This window comes from Telmatherina bonti (assembly GCF_933228915.1).
Source record: "Telmatherina bonti genome assembly, chromosome: 13".
NCBI lineage: Eukaryota > Metazoa > Chordata > Actinopteri > Atheriniformes > Telmatherinidae > Telmatherina > Telmatherina bonti.
The window spans coordinates 6,848,982-6,876,831 of NC_136611.1; the positions used below are offsets into that span (position 1 = coordinate 6,848,982).

At 42.1% G+C, this 27,850-nt stretch overlaps 1 protein-coding gene across 1 annotated transcript in view; it reads right to left on the reverse strand.

Moving 5' to 3' along the window:
- adamts3 (ADAM metallopeptidase with thrombospondin type 1 motif, 3) overlaps positions 1 to 27,850 on the reverse strand; it is a gene marked incomplete at its 5' end in the record, with an annotated part of 230,994 nt that overhangs the window by 26,666 nt on the left and 176,478 nt on the right. The window contains 6 exons of the mRNA XM_079251468.1: positions 10,316 to 10,396; positions 10,808 to 10,886; positions 12,832 to 12,893; positions 15,259 to 15,382; positions 19,422 to 19,555; positions 23,553 to 23,728. Coding sequence (XP_079107594.1) covers positions 10,316 to 10,396; positions 10,808 to 10,886; positions 12,832 to 12,893; positions 15,259 to 15,382; positions 19,422 to 19,555; positions 23,553 to 23,728 — 656 coding nt within the window. The remainder of the gene's footprint in view (positions 1 to 10,315; positions 10,397 to 10,807; positions 10,887 to 12,831; positions 12,894 to 15,258; positions 15,383 to 19,421; positions 19,556 to 23,552; positions 23,729 to 27,850) is intronic.

The window sequence follows — 27,850 nt, forward strand, 5'->3', positions numbered from 1 at the left end:
AATCCTACAGTCGAGCTAAATTATCTTATATCTTAGTAGAGATTAATTTTGTTTTTCGAAACTCTGTAACAAGAAGGATCATCATACAAATAAATTTGGATTAAATTAATTAAAAAGTTTTTTTTTAAAAAGTAAAATTGATGAAGATTTAAACATTTAAAGCCTCAACTAATCTCAGTTGTGCTTTAATTTGAAAGAAATATTTTGCATGTAAATGAGTAAAAATTATGATACCATAAGTTTTTTAACATGCATGTTACTAACAGCTTGACTGACTGACCAGATCTGATATTTCAAAACCCTGATTGTTTAAATGAAAAACTATTACGTTTAAGAATCCATGATGATGTTTTGTTTTATGCTGGATCAACATGACAGAGCAGGAACTCCAAACTTGACAGTGATGATGACAGAAATACAGAACGAACAGCAGAACATGGAGTAAAAGCTGCATCCTAAGCAGGCATGAAAAATCCATCAGCACGTCATTTTGCAGGTAATGGCATGAAGACGGAAGCTGTTGTCTAAACTAAAGCAGATTTGTAATTCTGATGCCACAGCGAATGTTCAGATGGCCTCAGGTGGAACATGCTTCTTTAAAAGCCAGACACAGACTCTGCACAACATGCTGTTATGGTGTGCTACAGGGTTTAAAATAAAGCCAATCACTTTCACACTGAGCTCCCTCGGGGCCGACACAGCGGGCCGGGAAGTCTTGAGTGCTGCTGGAGGCTGAAGTAATAACTGGAGAAACAAAGCAACGTGGATTAAAAAGGTCGGTAAATAAAGAAACGCTGGAGGTTTGTTTAACTTCTGTTACCATGGCAACAATGTCCCTCTGTAACGTTGAAGTACAACTTAATTTTTCAACACAACGTGATGCTGAATAGTGGAAACAAAAGCTGAAATGACATTACTTCTGGGATTTATTGGTGTCTCAGATGATGAAACTAAAAACATCCCAGGAATGATCCTTGAGGGCCACCGTCCTGCAGGTTTCAGATGTTTCCCTGCTTCAACACACCTGACTCAAACTAAATGGATCAGAACATGATAGCAATCCCTTTGACTTCAAGCAGGTGTGTGGGAGCAGGGAAACAAGTAAAACCTGCAGGACGGTGACCCTCAAGAACAGGAAGTGGTGAAAAGCTGCAGTCCACTATCATTTCATTTCTCAGACATGTCTTATTAATCATGAAATGGTGGGATTTCAGTGTTTTCAGGATCCCAAAACGCTGGTTCCATGTGAATGTAACACCCAAAAAAAAGAAAAGAAAAAACTGAGTGAATGAAGTGAATAAACCTCAACTTGTCTGGGCTCACGTGGCCCTGATTTAAGCAACTCTGGCTCTGAACAGTCAAAGCCTCAGGTACGCCTTTAGGAGGTTCAGGGACCCCAGGTTGGGAACCACTGCATTAAGGATATGATTTTTAAAACAGTGGTGGAGCTCAAAGATAAATGGAATTCAATACTGGATTTTAACCTGATCCCAAGCATACAGAGACTTCTTCTTTATTTCAACATTGCATACTTTTACTTTAAATGTTTAACTACTTTTCTGACTTTTCTACTTTTTAAAATGTATTATAATTAATTATTTTTCCAGTTATAGTCACATTATTTTTCAGCCTGAAAGTTTCCCCCATATTAAGTAAAAGTTGGGTATTTATGAAAAATAGACTAAATGTAAAGTTGTTTGAATAAAAAAGGACTAACTCATGGTCAGCTACAGCAGATATTCTAGTTTTAAACGTCCCATATTACACAATTTTTTCAATAATTTCATCAGGGTACTAGAGGTCCAACAACATTATTTTTAGTGTTTTACCCCAAATACAGCCTTGCATCTTAATTTTAACAATTCCAAAAGTGTTTCCATGTCTGAACCTTTCAATGTTTATTAGTGTCTCGCCACGCCCACTCCACACTTGTTGGGGAGAAAATCCAGCTTTCCCTCTCAGTGATTTAGAACAGTGTTTCTTAATCCTGGCCCTTGGGGCCCACTGCCCTGCACGTGTTATAGGTAACCTAACTTAACACACCTGACTCAAATCAATTGATCAATTATCAGGTTTTGATAGAATTTAGCAAGCAGTTAATTTAATCTGCATCAGGTGTACTGGAGTTTGTGGGAACTAAAACATGCAGGGCAGTGGGCCCTGAGGACCAGGATTAAGAAATGCTGATTCAGAAGGCAGGTTCAGTTAGCTGGGGGCAAGTCAGTGAGAATACCAATCACCAGGGAGTGGCTGTTTCTTTGTGAGGTCACAAAGGGAAAGATCTCGAACTCACCGCTTGAGCAGATATTCATATGGAGAGAAAGGGGAGGAAGTGAGAGAGGCAACAGAAACTTCTCATAATAGCCTTCCCACACACGACATTTAGAAAACCTTTAGGAAGTTAATTTTGTATAATATGGGACCTTTAATACTTTATGATGTAAATGACTTAATAATTTGATAATAATTTGAATAATTTGATACAGAAGCATCAGTGTTGCTCAATGTGCAGCTTTGATTGCGTAATGTAAAAGGTATGAATTACAACGAAGGTGCATGATCCTCCATCGATGACTCCAACTGCAGCTCAGCTTCATCGTAAATAAGCTTATTTGATGACTCAGCAGTTCAGAGAAGACGCTGTTTCTAAAACGTCAAACGTCAGCCAGTATAACGTCTGCACCTCTCCATTAAGATCATGTTGATGATATTCTAAAACACATCAGAGAAAAGAGAAACCAAACTAGCCTGCATGAAGACCCTTTTCGTAATGTATACACACATCACTCGCGCATGCTTGTAAACACTACAGGCCGCCAAAAGACTTTAAATCCACTTCTTTTTCTGCCACTTAGCCTGAATTTAGAAAATTATCCACATTCAGTGGGAAACAAAGAAGCTGAAGAATTACAGGAGATTGCTAAAGGTTCTTCAAACCCACCAGAAAGCCTGTAAAACATCTGTAATGACAATTTTCTCAGCTAAACGAGCCAACTTTGACAGGCTGACAGGATGAAAGAAAATTGAGAGGCTGTGAAGATCCAGCATTTTCCAACATAAAACGGGTTTTAAAGACCATTCTTTGGTATTTTATACAATGACTGACCAAAACCTCCACCCTGCGCCCAACTTCACATTTCTACAAACATACACCCATTTCCATGGTAATGAGAAGGTCATGGGAGCCTTGTAGGCTTTGGATGGAGCCGTCAAACCGGCCTAAGTGGGGATGTCAGATACCTACAGCTCTCTACCCTTTTTTTGATATCAACAGAATAAAAATCTGTTACTATTCATCTGATGTTGACTGAGCATATATTTGTTAATTTTTCATGTTCTGATGGAAGAAATCGGAAATCCGTCCATCCATTTTTTGCTGCTTATCTGGGCTTGGGTCGCTTGAGCAGCAGCCTAAGCAGGGAAGCCCAGACTTCCCTCTCCCCAGCCACATTTACCAGCTCTGCGGGGGGTCCTCAGGCGTTCCCAGGCCAGCTGTGAGATATAATCCCTCCAGTGTGTCCTTCTACCGAGTTATGTTTGTTGTGGCCGGAACATCTCACCAGGGAGGCGTCCAGGAGGCATTCTGACCAGATGCCCAAGCCACCTCAACTGGTTCCTCTCGATGTGGAGGAGCAGTGGCTCAACGCCATAGACCGTTTAAGAAAGATGGATGGATCCTTCGGTGGTAAAAAGTGAAGCCTATGCATAAAAAGTGCACAAAACTGCAGTTCTCTCCTCATCCACTAGGGGCTGCAAAACAGGGCAAATCCCCATAGACTCCCATGGTAAAAAGACCAACTTCACGGCATAAATAAAGATGTTTACAGCCTGGTTCATTCATCCATTTTCGGTTAATAGGTCAGGTTTACCTTCATGACAACTGTGGGGGAGTGAACTTTTTTTCTAACTCGCCCGTTTAAAAGTAATTTAATCTCTAAATTCGGCATATTTAGGAGCAAGTCCTTTTGATTGACAGGTACCAATGTCCCACTTCAAGTCAGAAGAACGTAGAACAACCGCGGTTTTTAGCCGGTTAACAACGTGACTTAGCTTTAGCCCGCTTACCTCCGTTAACTGGTTAGCTCCTGTTAGCTCCGGGTTAGCTCGGTTAGCTCTTAGCGGCAGAAAGCTTGGAGTTCGCTGGATGTCAATCATCCACCATGATGCTCACAGCCCCCCTCTCAGCTTCACCTCTTTGCCCATATTTGTATTTTCCAGGCAAGATGACACGCATGCCCCTGCCAAGATGGTGATGGTAGGAACCGCCCACCGAGCTTCAATTCAGCTCTTCAGAAACCTACGGGTGACGTCACGGAGGCTCCGCCCATCTTTTTTGTATACAGTCTATGCTCTACGCTGAGCCCCTCTCTGATGACTGGGCTCCTCACTCTATCTCTAAGGGAGGGCCCGAGAGCTTCGCCTTCTGGCTCAGCTCCTTCTTCACCACGACAGACCGGCGCAGAGTCCGCATTACTGCAGACGTCGCACCGATCCATCTGTCGATCTCGCGCTCCATCCTTCCCTCACTCGTGAACAAGACCCCGAGATATTTAAACTCCTTCACTTGAGGCAGGACCTGACTCTCGACCCAGAGAGGGCAATCCACCCTATTCCGGATGAGGACCATGGTCTCAGATTTGGAGATGCTTTTTCTGCTTTAAATTCAGTTTTTTCTTTAGTTTTAATGGTTTGAATGGGACATCCATGTATGCAAGCCTCATTAGTTTGACTTTCCAGTAGTTCAGCAGACCTCCGTGAAGAGCAGATTTATACCATGGTGCGAGACAGATGATGTGCCAGAGCCCTAAAATGAAACAAGTCTTGACTTTTAGCACTGCTAAATATTTGACTTTACATCTGACTCTGTAAAGGTTAAACAAAACTACATGTGGGGGGGTTCACGCTCAACTCTGACAGCAGGATTAAAGATTATCTAAAGAAGCAGTAAATTCTGAACTGGATGGCCGTGCGTGCACGCTCAGACTGACTTCTTTCAGTCAGGAGTTTATTTCATATGCAGCTGACTTTACTCCCCTTCTGTTTTCCTTTCTTTAAAAAAGAGAAAGCTAATCCCCCTGCGCCGCTGCTCCATCACATGTCAATCTACCCCAGCATTACTTTCTTCTGTCTGTGATTGAGTGGACTTGACTGATTGGAGATTTAGCCAAAGAACTTTTCCTGTCAATCAAACTTTATTAGGAGACCCTCAGTGTCAGAAGGAGGCAAATTAGGGGCAAAGATCAACTCAAAGCGGGTCTTTCTATGCGTCTTCCGGCTCAGTACACTCATATAAAAGAGCCCTCTGATTTAAATCACATCCTTTCATTGTGCAAACATCTTCAAACTAATGAGTCTTTATCACTCAAACGATAATGATTAAATACTGTAATTCTCTGACAGCATGATTTTCATGCCAATGTGGAAGGGCAGGGGTCATTTGTGAAGTACAGTTCCTTGTTAGTGTCAGATGGACTGGTCGGAGTGTTCCAGAAACTGCTGATGTACTCAGAGTTTCCAACACAACAATCTCCAGGGTTTACAGAGAACTATCTGAAGAGGAGAAAACATCAAGCTAGCAGATGTCTGGATGAGATCAGAGGAGAATGGACAGACTGGTTGGATAGAAAGACAACAGGAAGTCAAAACAGCACTGGTTTCAACCAAGATATGCAGAACATCATCTATGGACAATGGAACACGTCCAGCCTGGAAGCAGATGGTCTCCAGCAGCAGAAGACCACACCGGGTTCCCTCCTGTCAGTATGAACAGGAAACTGAGGCTACAATTTACAATTCAGATGGAGAAACGTTGCTGGTCTGATGAGTCTCCAGTTCAGCTCCATATTCACATGGTAGGATCAGAAAATAGGGGATTTTATTGACCCACTTTGGTCCCATTGGTACCACCACCACTACAGCCTGAGTCAGTGCTGGGTGGCTGAATGGATTCGTTCTTTCATGTCATTTACATCAAGTTCTGATCCTACCATGTGAATGTGGAGCTGAACTGGAGACTCATCAGACCAGCAACGTTTCTCCATCTTCTATTGTCCAGTTCTGGTGAGTCTGTGTGAATTGTAGCCTCAGTTTCCTGTTCTTACTGATAGGAGGGAACCCGCTGTGGTCTTCTGCCCTTTCTGAGCACAGTGTAGCATCTTCTGATGGAAACTTCCAGCAGGATGATGCACCATGTCACAAAGCTCACATCATCTCCACCATGACGATGAGTTCACTGTCCTCCACAGCAACTGATGTGCAGCAACATCTTATTCAATCTGTGAAATCAAGAATTGTAGCAAATTCTTGCAGAATCCATCAAATGAACAAAATCTTTGGGCTTCTATTTTCCTATTACTGAGTCTCAATGACCCTGCATTGGCTACTTCTTTAAGAAACCAAGTTTTCTACTCATGAGAAACCATTTCAGATAAAGTCTGAAATTAAACCCGTTTGTCAAACAGCTCCTACTCACGGTTTCCAAGAGAAGAAAATCTATTTTGGTGAAAGAAAAATAATTCATGGGCAAGGTTAGTTTCAAAGCAACGCCTGATGTGTGTCTGTGCTTCTTCATGAATAATGAACTGGTGCAGATGTTATCTGTTCCAGGTGGAACCTTTTATTTTTAGGTATCATTGTGCAGCATCTTGTACAAAGACATCTGGTGCCTGTTTATGATACTGTTACAGGGTTTGTAGTTAACCCTATAAGCACCAACAAGCACCAGGCCACTCTTCCATAAAGAGCTTAAACCTGTTACCACTAGATGGCAGAGTTGTGAATTGACGTATTTTCAAAGTTTGAAAATACATTTGACACAGAGCCGACAAGGAAGCCCTCTGAGTGAATTACAGATAAAACACACAAGCTATTTGCAATTTCTGAGGGAAAATGTACAACCTGAGGAAGGTGACTGGTCATCTAGTGACCAAAAGTAAAGTATCTGCTGGAAATCTGTCCGTAAAGATAATATACCCTAAGCATCGCGTCGGAGATGACATCTCTGAGGCTTTACCTAACCAAGGCCGGGAAGGTAGAAATAGGAAAGTTTCTAGATGTAACCGAGGCAGCAAGGTGGAAATATTATATCTATATATCTATCTATCTATCTATCTATATATATATATATATATATATATATATATATATATATATATATATATATATATATATATATATATATATATATAATCAGTGGGTTTCAATTCAATTCAGGATAAAATGATAACAAGTAGGATTAAAAAGAAAAAAAAAACTAAGATGTTAAAATGAAAAAACCTACTAATGAAATACAAAGTATTAAAGGATAAAGTATAAAACAGGATAAAGATCCCAAAAAGGCATTTTAATTTTATTGATTGTAGTGGAAGATATGGAATTGGATGTGGATGCCAACTTGTGATGGCATCAGATAAAATTAAACGAATTATAATATGAATAATTTTACTGCCATTATAAATTCTGTCTTCTTTATGGAATACTTCAAACCTTGCCACTGGACTGGTTAAAACTTGTCAGAACAGTAAAATGTGACTTTGAACCTTTGCACAGAGCCTGAATCCATCAAGAAAACTTATTCTGTCTCCCACGGACCAAAAAATATCACTCTGTTCGATCTGTTGTGGCTTTTATTATTAAGTCATTTTTGAGTCCTATAGGTGCAGGGACAAAAACAAACAGGATGCCCTGAAATGTTTGTTTGACGCCTTTTACTTTAACAAAGTTCTGCTGCTATCTGAATAAAATTGCAGTAAAACTGAAGTTCTGAAGCATCAGAAGACCCTGACTGTGATGTTTTTCTTGGCTCCAACACAAATACTTGTTTTTTTTTCTTCACCAGTATGGACTTATGAAGGTACTTACTGAGTCTGCTGCTTGAAAGCTTTACTTCCCCAATAATAACATTTAAATATAAAACAATATGAAAATCCCTTTTAACATAATTTTCTTTTTTTTTTAAACATAATTTCCTTGAACAAACTGGATGCTTTCATTAAATAAAAAATATTTCCTCAGGTTATCTGAAAAACAAGGAGCAAAAGCTAAGCCACCTCTTCTCTGCTTTCAATAGTCTGTTTGACTACAGTTTTACAGAAAGCATGAAACTGTTTCTACAAACTTTTCTCAATTCATTCATGTTTCCAGTGTCAGAAAAATTTGCAGATGATTTAAAAGCTATAGCCTTCATATCTAATTTAACTGATAGAGAAAATGGACAAAAACATGAACTTTTTAAAAGATTCAGCTGCTTTTAAGGGTATGGACGAAATGAAAAGTGTTTCTGACAGTTGATACGGAGCACACGCTAACAACAACTGTCTTGTGTTTCATTAGACAGAGCCCATAGCCTCAACATGACATCGTGTCAAAATCACCATCGCGAAGCTGTAGTTTGCCACACTTGTGTTTACAAGACTGCGACAGATTCTGACAAAGGGTATTTACGACAGATGACATCACATCACACCAGTAGCTAAATGGAGTGTATGTTTGTCAGTTAGATTTAGAGGCGCTTTCCAAATGGGGCAGAGCTTTGTACAAAACAGTGATGAATGTAGCCAATGAACCAGGATCAGAAGTGTGTAGAGCCTAAACCAAAGGTAGGGAACTTTGGCCTTCATCTCCCTGTTCCAACACACCAGATTCCAATGAATAAATCAATGTGCAGATCTTGATAAGCTGTTGGATCCATTTGATTTGAATCAGGTGTGCTGGACCAGAGAAACATTGAAAACCTGCAGGATTCCAGCCCTTGAAGATCAAGGTTTCCCACCCTTGCCCTAAACTGAGACACAGCCTACCGAGACTGGAGCAAATTAGCACCAAGTTGCATGCTAACATATAAACATGCTGTCGATAACTAGGAGCCTATTGTTTGCCAAAAAAAGTTAAAATGTTTCAAATGAACTCCGGATTTTCCTTTTTAAGGTTTTGGATCAGAAACAAGCTGCTTGCTGATAAAATTACCCAGCAACACCAAAATCTGTATATAAAGAGATGGGCGGAGCCTCCGTGATGTCACTCATAGTTTACTGAAGAGCTGAATTGAAGTTTGGTGGGCGGTTCCTACCGTCACCATCTTGGCAGGGGCATGCGTGTCGACTCACCCGGAAAATACAAATATGGGCGAAAAGGTGGAGCTGAGAGGGGGGCTGTGAGCATCATGGTGGATGATTGACATTGAGCGAACTCCGACCTGCCTGTAGCTAAGAGCTAACCGAGCTAACCCGAGATAATGGGAGCTAACCAGCTAACGGAAGTAAGCAGGCTAAAGCTAAGTCACGTTGTTAACCGGCTAAAAAACGCGGTTGTTCTGCGTTCTTCTTACTTGAAGTGGGAGGTCAGGTACCTGTCAATCAAAAGGACATGCTCCAAAATATGGCGAACTTTAAGATTAAATTACTTTTAAACTAGTGAGTTAGAAAAAATTCACTCCCCCCACAGTTGTCATGAAGGTAAACCTGACCTATTAAATCTAAATTGGATTTTTGAACCAGGTTGTAAACATGTTTATTTCTGCTGTGAAGTTGGTCTTTTTAACACGGGAGTCTATTAGGATTTGATCTGTTTTGCAGCCCCTAGTGGATGAAGGGGGAACTACAGTTTTATGGACTTCCACATAGTCTTCCCTTTTAACCGCCAGAGGTTAAAAGGCTTGACTTAGACACAGTTCAACACTACTTCCTGAATGTTTCACTCTGAAATGAAAACTCCCATCGATACATATGGAAAGGGTGCAAAGTTTACTGCGTCCAGGCCTTTTTCAGGCACTAACAAATACTGACATAATCTTTTAACAGCAACAAACTTTGCGCCACATGAAAGAAATTAGTAAATCTGCCCCTTCCTCCCGTGAGCATCAACATGTGCCAGTATCACGCTGTTGTAGCTCCTGATTGGATAGCCGCAACTTTGCTGCAGTGGCTTTGATAACACACACTAAATATAAAGATATTTCACACTGAATTATTCAGTGTTTCAGTTCATCTGTAGATGAATATCACTGATTGATTAAACACAGCTGCTTCTGAATTAAGCTAACTGTAGAAAAGTAATGAGAAATGTTCATGTATATCTTTACAGATGGAAAGTGAACCTGATAAAGTAGCAACCTCTCTTTAAAAGACTGATGAATCATGAATTTTCAATGTGGTTTTCTCAGCCAAGAAATGGCCAGAAAGAAAATTATGCAGAGTCTGTAATCTTAGATCCTAAAGAATATGTTCCATTAGTCTTCCTGGGAAGCATGGTGAGGATGGATGAGCTATTTTCTGTCATCCTCCGATGTCATGCATTCATGGAAGGAAGTCACACTTACCAAGAATTTGAGGGGAGGCCTCATGCTCCTGGATCATCATATGTCTAGCTCCAGGAGGAATGAGAAACATCTTAAGGTAACCTTTGAATTTGCAGCAGCAGCGGAAGCAGCAGGGGGAGGGTTAGGAAAGATAAGACAGAAACAGGTAAGTTAAGCAGATACAGAAATAATCTGTTTGCAGTGGTGGACATCACACACCGAGCAGAAGCTTTCCTCACTTTGCTCTACAACAAAAAGTTTGAAGGAGAAACATGAAAGGGCAGTGTTGACTTTCCTGCCCGCTGTGGAAGCCTGCAGGGAAAAGTTTTAGCGAAACAGGCCCATAAAGCTCATTCATATCCATCCGCGTGTCATCTGTGGCACAAAGTGGACGCGGGATGTGAATGGAAACAGCCTGCGGCCATGTTTCAATAAGGCATGACTAACGGGTTAGGCCAGCAAAGCTGCCTTCTGCCAGCGATGTCCACCACTAACAAACCTACCGTGACTCACCCAGCACATTTCTAGAATCCTCGGTTTCATTTAAAAACACATTTCGAGCTCCTTTGGGCAAAGAGAAAGCTCCGCGGGTCTTCCCTTCAAAACAAAAATAAATCAGTCAGTATTTCAGCGTTCTCTTCACACCGTTCCACAGTCTCGCTCGCTCTGCAACAATATTACCTACAGTGAAAGCACATTTAATTAGTGAAGCAGGGACCAGAGGAATTGACTGTGTGGATGAGGAGGCAAACTACTTCGGCCGGCAATCACCAGGAGTCGACTGCGGCGGGGTAATTACTTGGCCTTAGGTTTGACTGGCAGACCTGACGGTCTGGAAGCAGTGGAGTGGTTGAGATGATTGTGGATGCAACTAACACGCTTCTGCAGAGCTCCTGAGAAGTTACAGCAGGTGGCAAAGCAGCGGGAAGTCATTTCAACACCGTAATCTGTTTTGGAAATGGCAAAACATGAATTTTCAAAAAGGATCTGTGACAATTTTAGAATCACAGCCACTTGGAAGAGATGATCATTTGATGAGAGGGATTTTTGCAGGAAGAAGCAGCTTCAACAATCATACTGTAAACGTCCAACTACATCCGAGATTGCTTCCAGAGGTCTGCAGGGGAGGTTTAATGAGACACCTGTCAGCGCAAAGACCAACATTGGTTTGTTAAGGCTGTCACGGCGCTTATGTCTCGGAGACGTTGTAAATCACAAAACCGATCCCGGTGTATCGCATCGATTCAGTGTTTGCTCATTTGACAAAGTCTGTGCCAACACTACCTCTGTGATATATATGTGATGATATCCGGAGGGGGCGTCAGGCAGCGGCACAGACCAGGAAAAGGTTGTCTCATGTAAATGAGACCTTTTTAAAAAAAAAAAAAAAAAAAAAAAAAAAAAGGGGGTCTAGATTTGAGAAAATAATGAGATTACATTTTTACCACTAAAGTGGCCATCTGTTATAAAAAGTAAAGCAAAGGCAAACAACCAATAACGTCATTTAATCAGTGACTTTTTACTTGGATGATCCTGCATCGTACGGCAGCACATCAGTGACAGCAGTTTTATCAATATAATCATAACTGACTGTTAGATTTTGACACAAGGTGCGTCTTGAACTGCGCAAAAACTAAATAAATGCTAATGGAAACATTTACATTTTCAAAAGGGTTCTAAAAAGTTTTTACGCTTTAAAGTGGAGTGGTTTTTCTGACATTTCAATATAAAAATATATTGTCTGTCCAATGGAAACTCTTTGTTTGGACTTACGTGTCCCCAGACATGACGTGGGGAGTCGTGTGACCAGGAAATATGGCGTGGTGTGGAACAAACAACAGCGAATTTCAGAGTTTTAGAAAAAAAAAAAAATAGGGAGAAAAGTTGTAGCAACCTATACACAGCAAATAATAAACCCCCCAAATAATGCTACGTAGCTAAAATCTCCTCAGCTGGACTAGATTTTAGGAGAATTGCAGCTTTTGCGCTAAACGCCGTTCAATGGAAACACTCGAAAATCGCAATTGTTGTGTGTCAAAACTTAGAAATATCGCTTTTATTTTGCAAAAGAATGTAAAGGAAATACAGCTACAGTTTACATCTGGCGTGTTTAGGTAGATGGTTGTCGAGATGATGCCGGATTATGATAAAAGAACAAAACAAAAGAAAAACAAAGTAATGTTGATGCAGAACAACAAATGCTACCTTTACGTACACTAAGAGGAGGACAGTCAGTTTTAGGTAAATATATTGATCTTTATATTCAATTTGGATCAATGCTGTTGGACTGTCGACCACTGAATCGATGCATCGGTGTGGATCAGTTTATTGTTACACCCCTAACATGTCCAATAAATGGCCAATAACAGTTAAAAAATTAACTTTCTATTCCTAATGAGCCCAGACACTTGATTAGTAACATGGAAGCAGCTGCTAGTAGCTTTAAGTCTCCAGATGTCTACAGTGTTTAGCAGCTATCTGGACTACAAGCTGGACAGAACGTTCTAGAAAAGGATGGGAGTCAGTAACACTGGATACTTGCATATTGTGTTTTCCAGCAAGGGGGTGTCATTTTGGGCTCTCTTGCTTAACTGTTTTCCTGTTAAAAAGGTGAGTGGTTAGATGAGGGTGAGCTGTGAAGAAACAGAAAGGGATGGACAGGTACGACAATCTGCACTGCTGAACGGTTTCATGAAGTTGCCATGCCAACAATTGTGGGAAGTACATCATTTCTCTCTAAGGTCTCTGCTGATTGGGTGATAACGGGCTGAGGACTGAAAAGGCATGTAAATGCATCATGAAACCGTCTCTTCATTCATGCTCGCAGTTATTGGGACGTCTCTTTTGTTAAAGAAATAAAGGACAAACTCATTCAGCTTATCGGTTGAGCGAGCAACTCAGTGCACCCAACTCTATTATGCAGTTCGGCTGAGCATGCTTGAGTTTTTATGCTCTTTTACACAACCAGGAACACAACCTTTAAAAAAGAGCTTGAGTCAAAGTTCACACAAGAGTTTAAATTACAGATTAAATCCCATATTTGATAAAAAAAATAAATAAATAAATTAATGTAAAGAGAAATAAATGAAAGATAGATTCCCTTAATTTCCCATTAATTAGAGCAGGGATGTCCAGCTCAGGCCCTTCAAGGGCCACAAGCCGGCAGGTTTTTAATGTAGTCCTGCTCAAACACACCTGACTCAAATTAATGAGTCATTGTGCTAAAGTTCAAAGGCTGTTGGATCCATTTAATTTGAGTCAGCTGAGTTGAAGCAGGAAGACATCTAAAACCTGCAGGACAGCGGCCCTCGAGGACAGACTTTGGACACCTTTGAATCAGAGCACGTTAACTTAAAAGAAGTCAGATGAAAGTTTTACAGGCTGTTAATCACTCTGAATGTAGTATGATAGATTTTAAATAGTTTGGAAATATTCCCAGATCGGCGAGCAGCAACGGTTTCTTCCTTACAGCTGCATTCACTTCAAGATAGTCCACGAGGCTCGGTGTGATTGGGGACTCGGCTCAGTTGTAGGTGGGTGCATACAGGCGGACAGAGATTGTTTTCACATTGCACTTTGTTCGAACCAGCCAAATCATTAGAATAATATATCCCCATTCTCACCAAAGGTGGCGCTGCACTGGTATTTAGGAAAAGAGAGGACAAAACCCACAGGAAGAAGAAAACTCTGTTTCCTCAACCAGCGAGTTAAACATGGAGACGCAGCTGTTTTGGGTTTTTATTGTGTCTTATGCAAGTATACTGCAGAAATACACTGCAACAATGGACGCAGTATGAACACCGGACGAGGCAGAGGACCCTTAACGCCATCGCTATGTATTTACCCACAATGCACTGCTGCACCAAATACAGGAAGTGACTTTGTTTTGTAATCTGCTTCCTGTATTTGGTCTGCTTGACACAGAGACCTGCGGTTGTAGGTGAATCGAGTCCACTTCTTTGATCTGAATCAGAACTTGTGTGGTGCCTTCACATTTCCCCAAACGAAGCAGACTTTCCAAGCAAACGGACTCAGATTTGGATTAAAATGGCTGATGTGAATGCGCCCTTAGTTCTTTGCTGATGTCCTTCCTGCTTGGTGTTCCAATAACCCCCGGCTGTAGCCTGGAAAATGAGGCAGGGTTGGATATTGGGCGGGGTTGGACGTCCAGTGGACGTGGTTGGATGTCAAATGGGCAAGTTTGGATCTCAAACGGGCGTGGTTAGGATTATGGTTAGATTTAGGGTTAATCCAATCAAAATGTTGAGGGGGTGGGGTTGGTCGTCCAATCACGACCAATATTCAGCCCCGCCTCATTCTCCAGGCTGAACCCAAGACCCTCTGTGGCATTCAGGTAAAACCCACCTGAAAGATGCGGATCAGCAAAGCATTCGCTTTCACAGAGGAGCAAATTTTACTTTTGTTTGAACCTATCAGGACTTCAACAATCCTTTGTGGGGACTTCGTGTTTTTGGCTGAAAGCCACAGACGAGAAGAGGAAATCAGTGAATATGTGTGGGTGTTGACGGAAATGTAAAAACATGTGCTGAGGACTGAATATGTGCTGGTGAAAAGAAATGTGTACTCCAGCTTTGACAAAAGCCTCTGCAGATTTAATATGAATGGTACGTGCTCTCGGCTCTGCCTTAATGCTCCATTTGCTTCAGCCTTGCCTATTCTTGTCTGAAGATGGCTGGCTAATGGGATAGGCTCCAGCTTCAGAGTGACCCGGAACTGGACTAAGTGGTTTAGTAAATAAACGAATGAATGAATGAATGAAAATTGTAATTGTATCTAAAATAAACATTTTTTCTTGTCATGTTTAACAACCATGATCAATGATTTTCAGCATTCATGCACAAACTGCTGATGAAAAAACATGCATGGATTCACCTAACTCGTGCATGTGAATAAAGATTTACTTTGGCTCGTTTTGAGTAGCAAACATCTCCACGTGTCCTTACCAGCTTTCTTTGGTGTGCGGGTGAAGGTTCCTTTGACGGTGCGGCAGTGGGAGTTGTCTCCGCCACAAACCCCACATTTGTCCTCAACTTTATTGGAGCCGATTTCTCTGTCGCAGCCGACTTTCTGCAGAGCAAGTGAAGGGAGACAGATGGGCTGAGACTTCTTCCCACCCAGAGGAGGACAGTAACATTTACAACATGATTTGACACGGAGCGGATATGTAATATATTTCAGAGACACCTCTGTTAGCTTTTGGTATGTCAGTTTATTTGGACGAAGGAAGTTGGGACTCATGATATGAGCACTTGAGGCGCTTTGAATCTCATTGTCAGTCAAGAACAAGATGTGAGAGCAAACCCAACTCTATACAGATGAAAATATGTAGCTTTTTTCTCATTTTTATTAGCCTGGCCAAGACTATTATGTTCTAAATGACATTTATCTGTTTGTTAGCAACTTTGCAGCTTTATGGATTTTTGTAATTTTGGGGTCTTGGTCCAACTTAATAGATTCTATTAAGTTTCGGGAGAGATCTGGAAGGAACTGTGCACTCACAAACTTTTAAAATTATTCTTTTTCACTGTGAGATGGAGAAAGAAATGTTACAAGGTCACTATGTTTTGAATAAATATTTGACTTTGTGCCCTTTTTGTAATTTATGTATGCAGATAAATACAAAAGTTTATGTTGTATTTTCCCACTGAACGTGGATTTTTTTTTTTTTTTTTTTTTTTAGTATTCCAGTGAAATGGCTTAGATAGAAGAAGCTGAAGAATAGAGAAGTGTTATAGATTGCCAGAAGTTATTTTAACCTGCCCAAGAAGCTGCCAAAACAGAGGTTTCCAACTTTATCTTACGAGGTCCACAGTCCAGCAGGTTTTCCGTGTATTTCTGCTTCAACAAACCTGAATCAAATTAAATGGATCTAACAACCAATCAGGTTCTGCACAAACAATCAATCATTTAAATCAGCTGTGTTGAAGAAAGAATACATGGAAAACCTGCTGGACTGGGGATCTCGTAGGACCAAGTTGGAGACCTCTGCACTAAAGCATCTTCAATCACGATTTGGTCAGCTAAACCAGCCCACTTTGTTGGAAAAGACAAACAAAAAGTGACAACAGAGGGGCACAGGTCTGGCATTGGCTGTCTTTCAGTGGATGTTAAAGATCCTTCTGGTATGTTGGACACTGAATGACAACAATCTGCTTCCAATGTAATGACCAGGTCAACTTGCAAGGTGTTTTGATCGAGCTGTCGAACACACATCAGCAGGGTCACTCTGAGCCAGGGGCATGGGCCAGGTCAGAGACTTACGGCTCTATTGGCTTCTTCTAAAGGGTAAATGTTAAAAAGTTAGTTTCGTTGGACATGTTCATCCAATCCGTTTTAAAAAGTTAAACCATTTATCGAAGAATTGGTTCCATGATGCTTCTGAATATGGTAAATAAGGTGACGCCAGTGCTTACTTTGACATGATCCCAGCAAAAGACTCCGCCAGCCTACAATTCCCAACTCGGACCACTGTTTGTCAACTTTCCCCTCACGTCTTTAGAAAGGCAACAGTCGATGGTCAACCATCAACAAAATGACCGCAGCACATCTGGTGGCAGGACATAGGCTTGCACCCAAAAGCACAAGTTCAGTCTGCTCACTGGTGTTTCTGAACCAAAGAAAACTTACTCGCCATTTCTGAGACTTCTCTCCTCTTTGATCAGAACAGTCAAACATGCACCAACTTTCTGGATTTGTTCTAACTTTCCTGGTAAAGACGACTCTGAATGGCATTTTCAGTGGACATCCATGCTTTCTGACCTCCTTGAGTCGTCACGAGGACAAGTAAGTGACATTGGCATGAATTACGAAAACGTTGTATTGATAAAATCGTTATTTCAAATACTAAAGTATGTTTTGATGATCATATCAATGAATCTAACAGTGTATATAAAATGAATATAGGACTATGACATACGGTGTAAATGAGCTGCTTGCCACAGGCCTTTCTAGTTATTATAATTATTATTATGGAGGACTTATACTTATATGGCGCTTTTTCAGTCAAGCGCTTTACACTACATGTCACAGTCACCCATTCTCACACATACACACACACACACACACACACACACACACACACACACACACACACACACACACAATATCATTATAATAATCATGATCATTAATATCTTGAAGTGTGTGTAAGTGACGGGATGGATGTGTGTATGTGTGTGATTGGAGGGGAGGGGGTATCTTCGTGCCCGGGGAGTGCAACTTGTGCGCTGTGGTGCGGCCTGGCAGTCGCTCGGTCTGAGTGTCCTGGTTCTGGGCTGGGCTCTCTGCCTGTGGGGACGGGGGGTTGCCTTCAGGCTTTTGGGGACCTGGGGTCCGCGCTCTGTCTGCGCTGGGTGGCTGGTGCCCGGTGGGGCCAGGCTTTGCCCGTTCAGGCCCACTGGGGCCTGTTCCCCCTGACAGTGGAGGACTCTGGCTGGGGTCCCTCCTCTGCCACCTCCTGGGTGGGTGCATGGCTGGATCCTGAGCGGGGTTGTTGGGGTCTGTGCTTGGGGGTGAATGCAGGTTGCCCAGGTCTCGGGGGTCCACCAGGCCGGCCACCTTGCCTTTGTGTGGGTTGGTTCACATTAACATGATGACTCTTCTCTGAACACGTTCCACTCTGTATGTTCTGCATGTGACACAGTCACTGAGTCGTCTGCAGGTTCATTTACTAACAGCAGCAAGTTTTCTTTCTGTGTGTCTAATTTAGCTTGTTAATTTCTGGTTCTCCTGACAGTTGACGGCTTCATCCTCCCACAGGATGTATGGATATGTGTGTATATAGGCGTGTGTGTATGTGTGCTTATGTCTGTGCATATGTATGTAGCTCTCATTCTTTCTTTTTCTCTTCTCTTTGTCTCTCCTTTACTCTCTACGGGGTGTTTTTTGTTTTTTCTCCCTTTTGATTCTTTTTCTTTTCCTCGTATGTCCTCTCCGGTCTGGTCCAGCTGTATAAACTTTGTAATACAAACAATTATGCAAAATAAATAGAAAAATAAGATAAGAATCCAGAATATCAAGAGGAGCATTATATCTGTTAAGCTTCCCTTGGCAAAGTTAATTTACCCAGCAGAAGAAAGCATCCAGATCATCATTCTGCCTGCTTAAATGCTGGACACGACAAAAAGAAAAAAAAAAAAAAAAAAAAATTAACACCTTGGTTTAGCTATCAGGTATAATTTTGTTCTTATTACTGAAGACATTATTAATATAATTATTACTGATGCATAGATCATTTCATGCTATAAGAGTATATTTAGAAATAAATATGAGGTAGTTAATGGTGTGCAAAAGGTTGGGACTGAATCCGCGCTGGCTTCTCCCCACTCTCTTTTGACTAACACTCTTTGTGTGTGTGTTTTCCTTTGGTTTTGTTTTCCTGGTTTTACATTCAAATAAAAACTTTCATGTCAATATTTTGACATTTCCGTCACAAAAATGTGCTCTTAAGTCCCTGCAATGGAAACAGAAACTGTGTGGGAGAATGCTGCAGCTGCAGAGGCTGATGAAGTAGAAGCAGCTGCAACAGAAATGATGCAAAGCTTCTTACCTGCCTGTTGTAAATTATCTCTGGCGAGAGGGTGGAAATCTCAGGATTAGGAAAAAAAGAAAGAAAGCAAATTACTGGCACGCTGCAGGGCTCCAATCTTCCCTTGTTTATTGCACTGAATCTGTAAGATTTCCAGGGTCGAGACTTTGAAGAGTGACACCTATTTACTGCAATAAATAAAGGAAAATTGGAGTCCTGCAGTGCATGAGCCGCTTGTTTCTTCTCTTATTGCTTATTTCCTGCTTGACATAGCAACCCCCCCCCCCCCCCCCCCCCCCCCCAAACCCCTTCCCTCCTTTCTTGATTTATTGTCAAGTATGACTGATGAGAAGTGTCAGGACAAATTGTCAATAATAAATGAAGAAATTATCAGGAAGGTTTCTTCTGAACTCTGCAAATGAAGCCAGGATGAAATCAAAGCGAAGTGAGTGTGAACTTTCCCGACATCCTGCTGAGTAGTCGCAGGAATCGGTTAAAAGCTTTCAGAGCTCAGCCTCCTGCTGCGTGTCACCGTCTGCTGCAGCGTTTATACATGATGTGGTTTCAACATGTCCTTACCACACACTCTCCGCGCACACAGATGCTGTAGGCATCCTTGTAGGAGCATCTCGTCCCATCGTGCACCAGCTGCTTCATGTACGCCACGTCCCCCGTCTCCTTTGACTGGCAGTACAGGTGGCATCTCTTGTTGGCTAAAAGGAAGAGATTAGAGAATAACGACAGACTGAACAGCAGTTGGCTTTTGGATTAGATTTGGACAACTGAGTCTACATGACTGTGTTCTCCTAACCTCTTCCTGATGAAGGGAGGCAGGATGAGACATGAAGCCTGCCAGAATACCGGGGAGCCCCTCAACTCATGTTTAGTTCTGGTTTTCTAGTCTTCTTCTGTCGGTTTTTCTCTTGTGTTTCTGCTTCCTGGTTTGATTTAGCTGTCTCACTTCACCTGTTTTGTTAGCTGTCTTCAGTGTATTTATACCTCTTTGTTTCAGCTGTACTCTGCCAGATCGCCATCATGCTTCCATCATTTCCATCACTTTCCTGTGTGGTCCTTGCACCAACGTTTCCAAGTCCTGTGATTAAACCTTGCATTGCTGCACCTGCCTGCCTTTCATTAGCCATCCCACAGATTCAGAAGAAATTATGACAGCATCCAGCAGCTCCCTTACACACATACACACGTTTCAGACCACAAGCAATCACATGGGAATGTAATAAAACCATGGCAGCAACACTATGAACGATGTTTATTCTTTTTATTCCGATCAAACCTCCATCATGTAAACCCTCCAGCTGATCCGATCGAACTTGATCAGAAAGAATTTTTGATCGAATTGAGACAACTTGCACAACTGACTTGTTTTTTTTCAATAACTGCAGCATTGATCTGAATGTTTTTCCATCTGATTTGATGAAAGACTTCATCTCAGCTCGGTAAAAAGCGTACTAAATCAGCGTGTAAGCTGCTGAAATGTGTGTGTGTTTAATAACAGTTTGTAGCTGCATGGTGACAGAGCTGTCATGAAACTCGTATGCAAGGTGCAAACTACAAAACGTCCATCAGTAAGGGTTGCCGTGGTGACAATACTCTCTGGTTCAGAGTGAAAATTCCTGACTTTTCCCCCTCAGTTTTTCTTGCCCAGAGTCAAACGTCTAAACTTTTACTGTTGCAGCTTTAATATGTGGAGGTTTAATTTGTGATCTGTGAAAAACATGGCAAGCAGAGTTTTGATCATTTTATGTTCTGCGAGAAAAGATATGACGCAGAATATACATTTGGTGGACATACCGCTGCAGAATTAAAACTGTGGTTATTGCTTTATTACAGTGCATAAATCAACCCGGAACATTCAGGATAGTCACTTGAATGCAGCGTAGACGTTCTCTGGCTGCTTTACTACGTCTGAATGTTTAATTGCTTGTAAACATTAAAGGCGGGGTGGGAGATGTTTTCCAGGAACGTTCTTTACTATATTGCTTTAAATAATCTTTACACCCCGACTGGAGCTAATTAAGGAAATGCAGGAACAGAAAAATAAAAATATTTCCTCACCTGTGGAACAGGAGGGAAAAAACACCCAATCGTTTTAACCGATCCGATCTAAGTGATTGAACGGTGATATGTCTATCGAACTGCCATTTGCTCGCCTTCCCCCAAAGCCCTCTGCACATGCCCCTCTTTGTGCACAAATTGCACGCTCTCTGTTTCTTGGTGCACGCTAAAGCGTAGTGTGTTTCTGAGGTTTGGAGGCGTGGCTTCAGGGGGAATTTAAAGAAAAGAGTTTTTAAGGACTTTTAAATGGTGTATTTTTAAAATGTTGTTTAGCTGGATCTGTTTTTCCAGGATGTCCAGACGTACCAATAGTAAGTAATGAGCAGACTACATGGCTGAATCTCTGTGCAGTGGAGCATCAAACCAAGGCAGAAACAGGATTTAAGAGGCTTTGAACATAGCTGCTGATCAGCTGGGATTTTTCACACATTTACAGGAAACGCCTAAAGAAGAGAAAATATCCGGAGCTTTGTTGACATCAGAGCTCAGCTCCTGTCAGGAAACTGGATGTGTGTCCTCATACTTCACAAGACAGCATCCAACACCATGAATTCCTCCTCTTCTACATGCCTTTACAGCAGGCACGTGACGGTTTTCCTGCTTAGAACTGCCTTCTGGATGCTAACAGGAGGGATATTGTTCATAGCAGTTTTTGTCATGGTAGCAAAACCCCATAAGATGTTTCCATATCGCTGTAAAAACTCTGTTCCTTCACCTGCAGGCATGTTGTAACAACTCTGCAGCTGACCATATTTTACTTGTCAATGTAAGTGGAACTCTCAGCTTTTGGACAAAACCAGAGGAAGACATAAACTCTCAGTGTCCACTTCATGAGGTCCTCTTCCTGTCAGGCTAAGTGGAAAAACTTGACGAGTCTCCGTTTCAACTCCACATTCAGACAGAAGGACCAGAATTAGGAGGAAACATCATGAAAACATGGATTTATGCTGCTTTGTACCAACGTCTCAGGTGGTGTCATGGTGCCAGTGGGGGGGGGGTCTACTTTTACATCCAAAAATATTTAACCTATCCGACTGAATTAATCTGATTGGAGATTCCAGCTGACATGAAGCGAAGCTAAGAGAGCCGATCAGCTGTATTTCCATGATGGACAGATGTAACACGATCGTAGCGCTCCTTCATGCACAATGCTGACATGTCTGGAAAAGGTTAATTTATTTATTAACCTTTTCTTCCTTTTTGCTGTGATGCAGTTATCAAAGCACTTTGAGCTGGTTTTCTTCTGAAATGTGATGCACAAAGGTACATGGCATAATAAATAAAAGCTTTTCTTGTTGTTCCTACAGACCTTACAGAAGCAGATACACAGGAACAACGTCTTTTAGGACATTATTTCAGAAATTTAGGTCTATTTATAAACAATCTTAAATAGAAAGCATGACAGCTTGATTTAGTTATTTGAACTTTTCTATTAAAAAAAAAACATTTTTTTTTAGTAATTCTCAGACTTTAAACATCATAAATAATGTGACATTTTCATGCAAATGGATCTGAATGATTAAATTGCGGATCATTAATGACCCAAGCAAAAATGTCATCTCACAACGTCCCATAATTCATCATTAAACATGCATTTAATAATTAGCAGCAGAAGAAACGACGGAAAAAAATGGAAAATGATTTTTTCCCAAATGTGTTGCCTTTTAAAGCAGCAGAAGACTGGAGAAGAAAATACTGGACCAAACGTTTGTCAGTCCAGACTTAATCTTTCTGAATAACGGCTGCTGAACGAACCCAATTTCAACGCAGTAAAAGAATATTGATGAGTACTCACTCCTCCTGAGTTTCTTCGCCGCAATCATTATGTTTTTCTTCTTTTTCTGCTACTTTGATTTCTTTTAAGTAAAAAAGAAAAACCTTTTGAAATAAATCACAAAAGGCTTCAGTTAATGTATTCGTCTTACAGTAATTCAGCATAGAATGAAGTGGCAGTTTGACATCACTGTGTAATTATTACTACATCAGCTTAACCTTTCCTGAAATGAAAAACTATTAACGAATCCCACCAACAAACTCCTGATAATATGAATTTGCTTATGAATAAATTGTCAAAAAAACTACTTGAACTTTCTTTTGTACCTCTTTGTTAAACCGCCAGACATCTCAACAGCTTCCCATTTTCCCCAGAACAAAGAGCTCCCACTTGATTGTCCCCTGTCTCTGCTGCGTCTCTGTGGATTCACCTACTTCTTTCCTACAAGGCTGACTTTGGAAATCCACCAATTTATACACAATAAGTGTCTGAGAAATGAGGCAAAAAAGCAACATCTGATAAAGAATATGCAATTAGAAAAGGATGCAGCTTTTTGCAATGGAACAGAAACGCCTCATCTTTGCCTAAAGGCCAAATGTTGTGGTTGGATGGCTTTGAATTCTACAAAGCAGCCCAGCAATGGGAGACAGATTAAAGAACGGAGGCTGGAATAAGGGGCAACACACAAAAGGACACATTTGGAGGGTAAAAGATGTATTATCTGCTGGGAACATCCCCGTTTGGAACATGCAGCGCTGTTTTGTAGTTCAGACGGAGTCCACGTCGTCCCCTGCTCTCACAGACTCTCATCGTCACCGGCCTCATGCTCCAACAAAACAATCTGTTGACATTTTAAAGCTTACCATCAGGATGCTCGTAGGGCAGCCAGTGATGTTTGGCATTTTGAAATTCAAAGTGGGAGTTGCGGAGCTGGCACTGCTGAGCTCGGAAATCTTCGAAGTGCTTGGGGCAGTCGTCTGTGTTGCAGAGCTGGTACTCATAGTTCACTCCAGGGCAGTCCTGGCCGCCGTTGGAGGGTCTGCGGGGAGAAGATGAGTGAAGATCAGAGGGGCCGAATGGACAACAAGCTTTTCTTTGAAATAATGGGGTGAAATCCTCCTTTTAAATCGATCCCTTAGGAATCTGTGATGCTATCGCATCTCAGCGCACTGCACCGAATAATTTACTCCATGCCGTTTCTGCTGAATAAATAAAGTCTTTTTTAAGAGACCCACTTACACTGGGGTTATAACCAAGCTGAGACAAGTTGACTATATTGTAGTGTCTTAATTTAGTGCCACCTAGTGGTGAAGTTGCAGATTACAACTAAATGTGCATCACCTGTATTTTGTGTGAATATAAACTTTTTCAGTGGTGAAGAATTGTTTTATAAAGAGTTAGTTTTGTATAAACAGTGTTTGGTACGGTGGCCCTGAAGTGTCACACCAAAACAAAAGCCACAACACAACACATTAAGCCACAACGGAAATGATTTTTTTTTTTTTTTTCCTCGGGACCACCGCAATGGAATTTACATCATCTGAAGTGAGCAGTGACGTACGTAACACCACGGGAAGTCAGCTGCTTTTAGTCCTTACAGATGATAAACGGGAGATCGTTTGAAAAAGTCCGAGAAGAAAAGAAAACCCTTATGGTAAAAAAAATAGAAATGAAAAAAAAAAAAAAGATTAAAATAATGTCAGTATGCATTATAATTATTGTTTTGAACTGTGTAAATCAGGAGATATTGTATTTTCATGGTATGTGGCTATTTACATAGACCAAACCGACCATCTCAGCCTGGTGCCGTGATAAAGTCCCAGAAATGGAAAACTGGTTGTGGAAAAGACGGAGATGCAAAAAAAACAAAGCAAAAAACAAACCTTTCAGGGTGACCAGAAATACTCTTTTACCCGGATATGTCTTATTTTTAATAGCTTAAAAAAAGAGTTTGACTGGAATGTAAAAATCTACCTGGATTTTGCGCTACGTCAGCCGCATCCGATGCAGAGTAAAATACTGTAAGTGTTGATGACACTGCATACTGAAATTAGTGAGCATCGCTGGTCTAGACGGGTCAAAATAGATCAATTAATTGGAGGCAGGAGCTTTAAATGCCACAATGAAGACAGCGACAAACTATAGATAGCTGACTTCATTTTGAATAATTGTTTTATTGAATAGCAACACAGAAATAATAAAATGCAATACAGAGAAATAAAATATTTTCAGGAATTAGAGTGTTCCGTGCCTCTATTGCCGAGGCGGCCAGCCAGAGCTGTGGCCGTAGGGTCGTTGGTGCCTGTCGTGGTGGTAATCCCAGGACTCATTGGTGGACACCAGCAGTGAGGGATGCCATCAAGCTGAAGAAGGAGTCCTATCGGGCCTTCTTGGCCTGTGGGACTCTGGAGGCAGCTGATGGGTACCGGCGGGCTAAGCGGCATGCGGCTTCGGCTATCGCCGAGGCAAAAACTCGGGCATGGGAGGAGGTCGGCGAGGTCATGGAGAAAGACTTCCGGACGGCTTCGAGGAGATTCTGGTCCAACATCCGGCTACTCAGGAGGGGGAAGCAGTGCTCCATCAATACTGTGTACAGTGGAGGTGGGGAGCTGCTGACCTCAACTCGGGACGTTGTGGGTCGGTGGAGGGAATACTTCGAAGACCTCCTCAATCCTACCAACACGTCTTCCCATGAGGGAGCAGAGCTGGTGGACTCAGGGGTGGACTCTCCTATCTCTGGGGCTGAAGTCACTGAGGTGGTCAAAAAGCTCCTTGGCAGCAAGGCCCCGGGGGTGGATGAGATCCACCCGGAGTTCCTTAAGGCTCTGGATGGTGTGGGGCTGTCCTGGCTGACACGCCTCTGCAGCATCGCGTGGACATCGGGGGCAGTACCGCTGGATTGGCAGACTGGGGTGGTGGTCCCCCTGTTTAAGAAGGGGGACCGGAGGGTGTGTTCCAATTACAGGGGAATCACACTCCTCAGCCTCCCGGGGAAGATCTGATCAGGGGTCCTGGAGAGGAGGGTCCGCCGGATAGTCGAATCTCCGATTGAGGAGGAGCAGTGTGGTTTCGTCCTGGTCGCGGAACAGTGGACCAGCTCTATACCCTCTCTGGGGTCCTGGAGGGGGCATGGGAGTTTGCCCAACCAGTCTTCATGTGCTTTGTGGACCTGGAGAAGGCATTCGACCGTGTCCCCCGGGGGCTCCTGTGGGGGGTACTCCGGGAGTATGGGGTACCGGACCCCCTTGTACGAGCTGTCCGGTCCCTGTACGACAGGTGTCAGAGCTTGGTCCACATTGCCGGCAGTAAGTCGGATTCGTTTCCGGTGAGGGTTGGACTCCGCCAAGGCTGCCCTTTATCACCGATTCTGTTCATAACTTATATGGACAGAATTTCTAGGCGCAGCCGAGGTGTTGAGGGGATCCGGCTTGGTGGCCTCAGGATTGGGTCCCTGCTTTTTGCGGATGACGTGGTCCTGTTGGCTTCATCTGGTCGTGATCTCCAGCTCTCGCTTGATCGATTCGCGGCCGAGTGTGAAGCGGCTGGGATGAGAATCAGCACCTCCAAATCTGAGACCATGGTCCTCAGCCGGAATAGGGTGGATTGCCCTCTCCGGGTCGGGAGTCAGGTCCTGCCTCAAGTGGAGGAGTTTAAATATCTCGGGGTCTTGTTCACGAGTGAGGGAAGGATGGAGCGCGAGATCGACAGACGGATCGGTGCGGCGTCTGCAGTAATGCGGGCTCTGCGCCGGTCTGTCGTGGTGAAGAAAGAGCTGAGCCAGAAGGCAAAGCTCTCGATTTACCAGTCGATCTACGTTCCTACCCTCACCTATGGTCATGAGCTGTGGGTCGTGACCGAAAGAACGAGATTTCGTATACAGGCGGCTGAAATGAGTTTCCTCCGCAGGGTGGCCGGGCTCTCCCTTAGAGATAGGGTGAGGAGCTCGGTCATCCGGGAGGAGATCAGAGTAGAGCCGCTGCTCCTCCACATCGAGAGGAACCAGTTGAGGTGTCTCGGGCATCTGGTCAGGATGCCTCCTGGACGCCTCCCTGGTGAGGTGTTCCAGGCACGTCCCTCTGGGGGGAGACCCCGGGGAAGACCCAGGACACGCTGGAGGGATTACATCTCTCGGCTGGCCTGGGAACGCCTCAGGATCCCCCCCGCAGAGTTGGCAAATGTGGCTGGGGAGAGGGAAGTCTGGGCTTCCCTGCTTAGACTGCTGCCCCCGCGACCCGACCCCGGATAAGCGGCATGAAGATGTAGATGAAGAGGATTAATGTACATATCACAGTTTAGACAATAATGATAGGTAATACTTACATTAATAAACGTTTTAAATCATTTTATTAATTTTCTTTTTTTTTTTTTTTTACCATCAGTGACTTTTTCAAACGATCTCCCGTTTATCATCTGTAAGGACTGAAAACAGCTGACTTCCCGTGATGTTACGTACGTCGCTGCTCACTTCAGATGATGTAAATTCCATTGCGGTGGTCCCGAGAAATAATAATAAAAAAAAAAATCACTTCCGTTGTGGCTAATTGTGTTGTGTTGTGGCTTTTGTTTTGCTGTGACACTTCAGGGCCACCATAGTTTGGTGACGTAACATAACTCTAAAATCACATTTTAGTATGCAGTTTGGTTTTAAGATCACGGTTTGGTTCTTTTTGGTACAGTAAGGGAAGAAATACAAAACCTAAAACGTAACTTTGGTGTAAACAGGAACTTGTTTAATGAAATTTAAAATTAAATAAATTTAAAAAAAAAGAGAAAACTGCACTAAATTCTGCAATAAAATGTTCTTAAATGATAAGAATATGTTGTAAATAGAGATTTGTGTCCTATATTTTATTGATCAGTATCCGCACTCACATATAAAAAGTGAGGAGAGATGTTTCAAGAGAAAAGTAAAACTGACTCAAACTTGTACAAATATTAATTTTAATCCCCAGTTTAACGTTTTCTTTTAAAGGTTAAACTTTCATTTTAATTTATAAATTATGTAAATATAATGTAACACATGATTATCTGCAACATTCTCATGTTTGTTTAGTTAATAATTTGTTTGAATGAGCATAAAATCTTTATTAAAAGTAAAAACCTTTCAACTTTTTTATGTTTTATTTACTGTAAAGTATTTCTTATTGTTAAGGATAAAGGT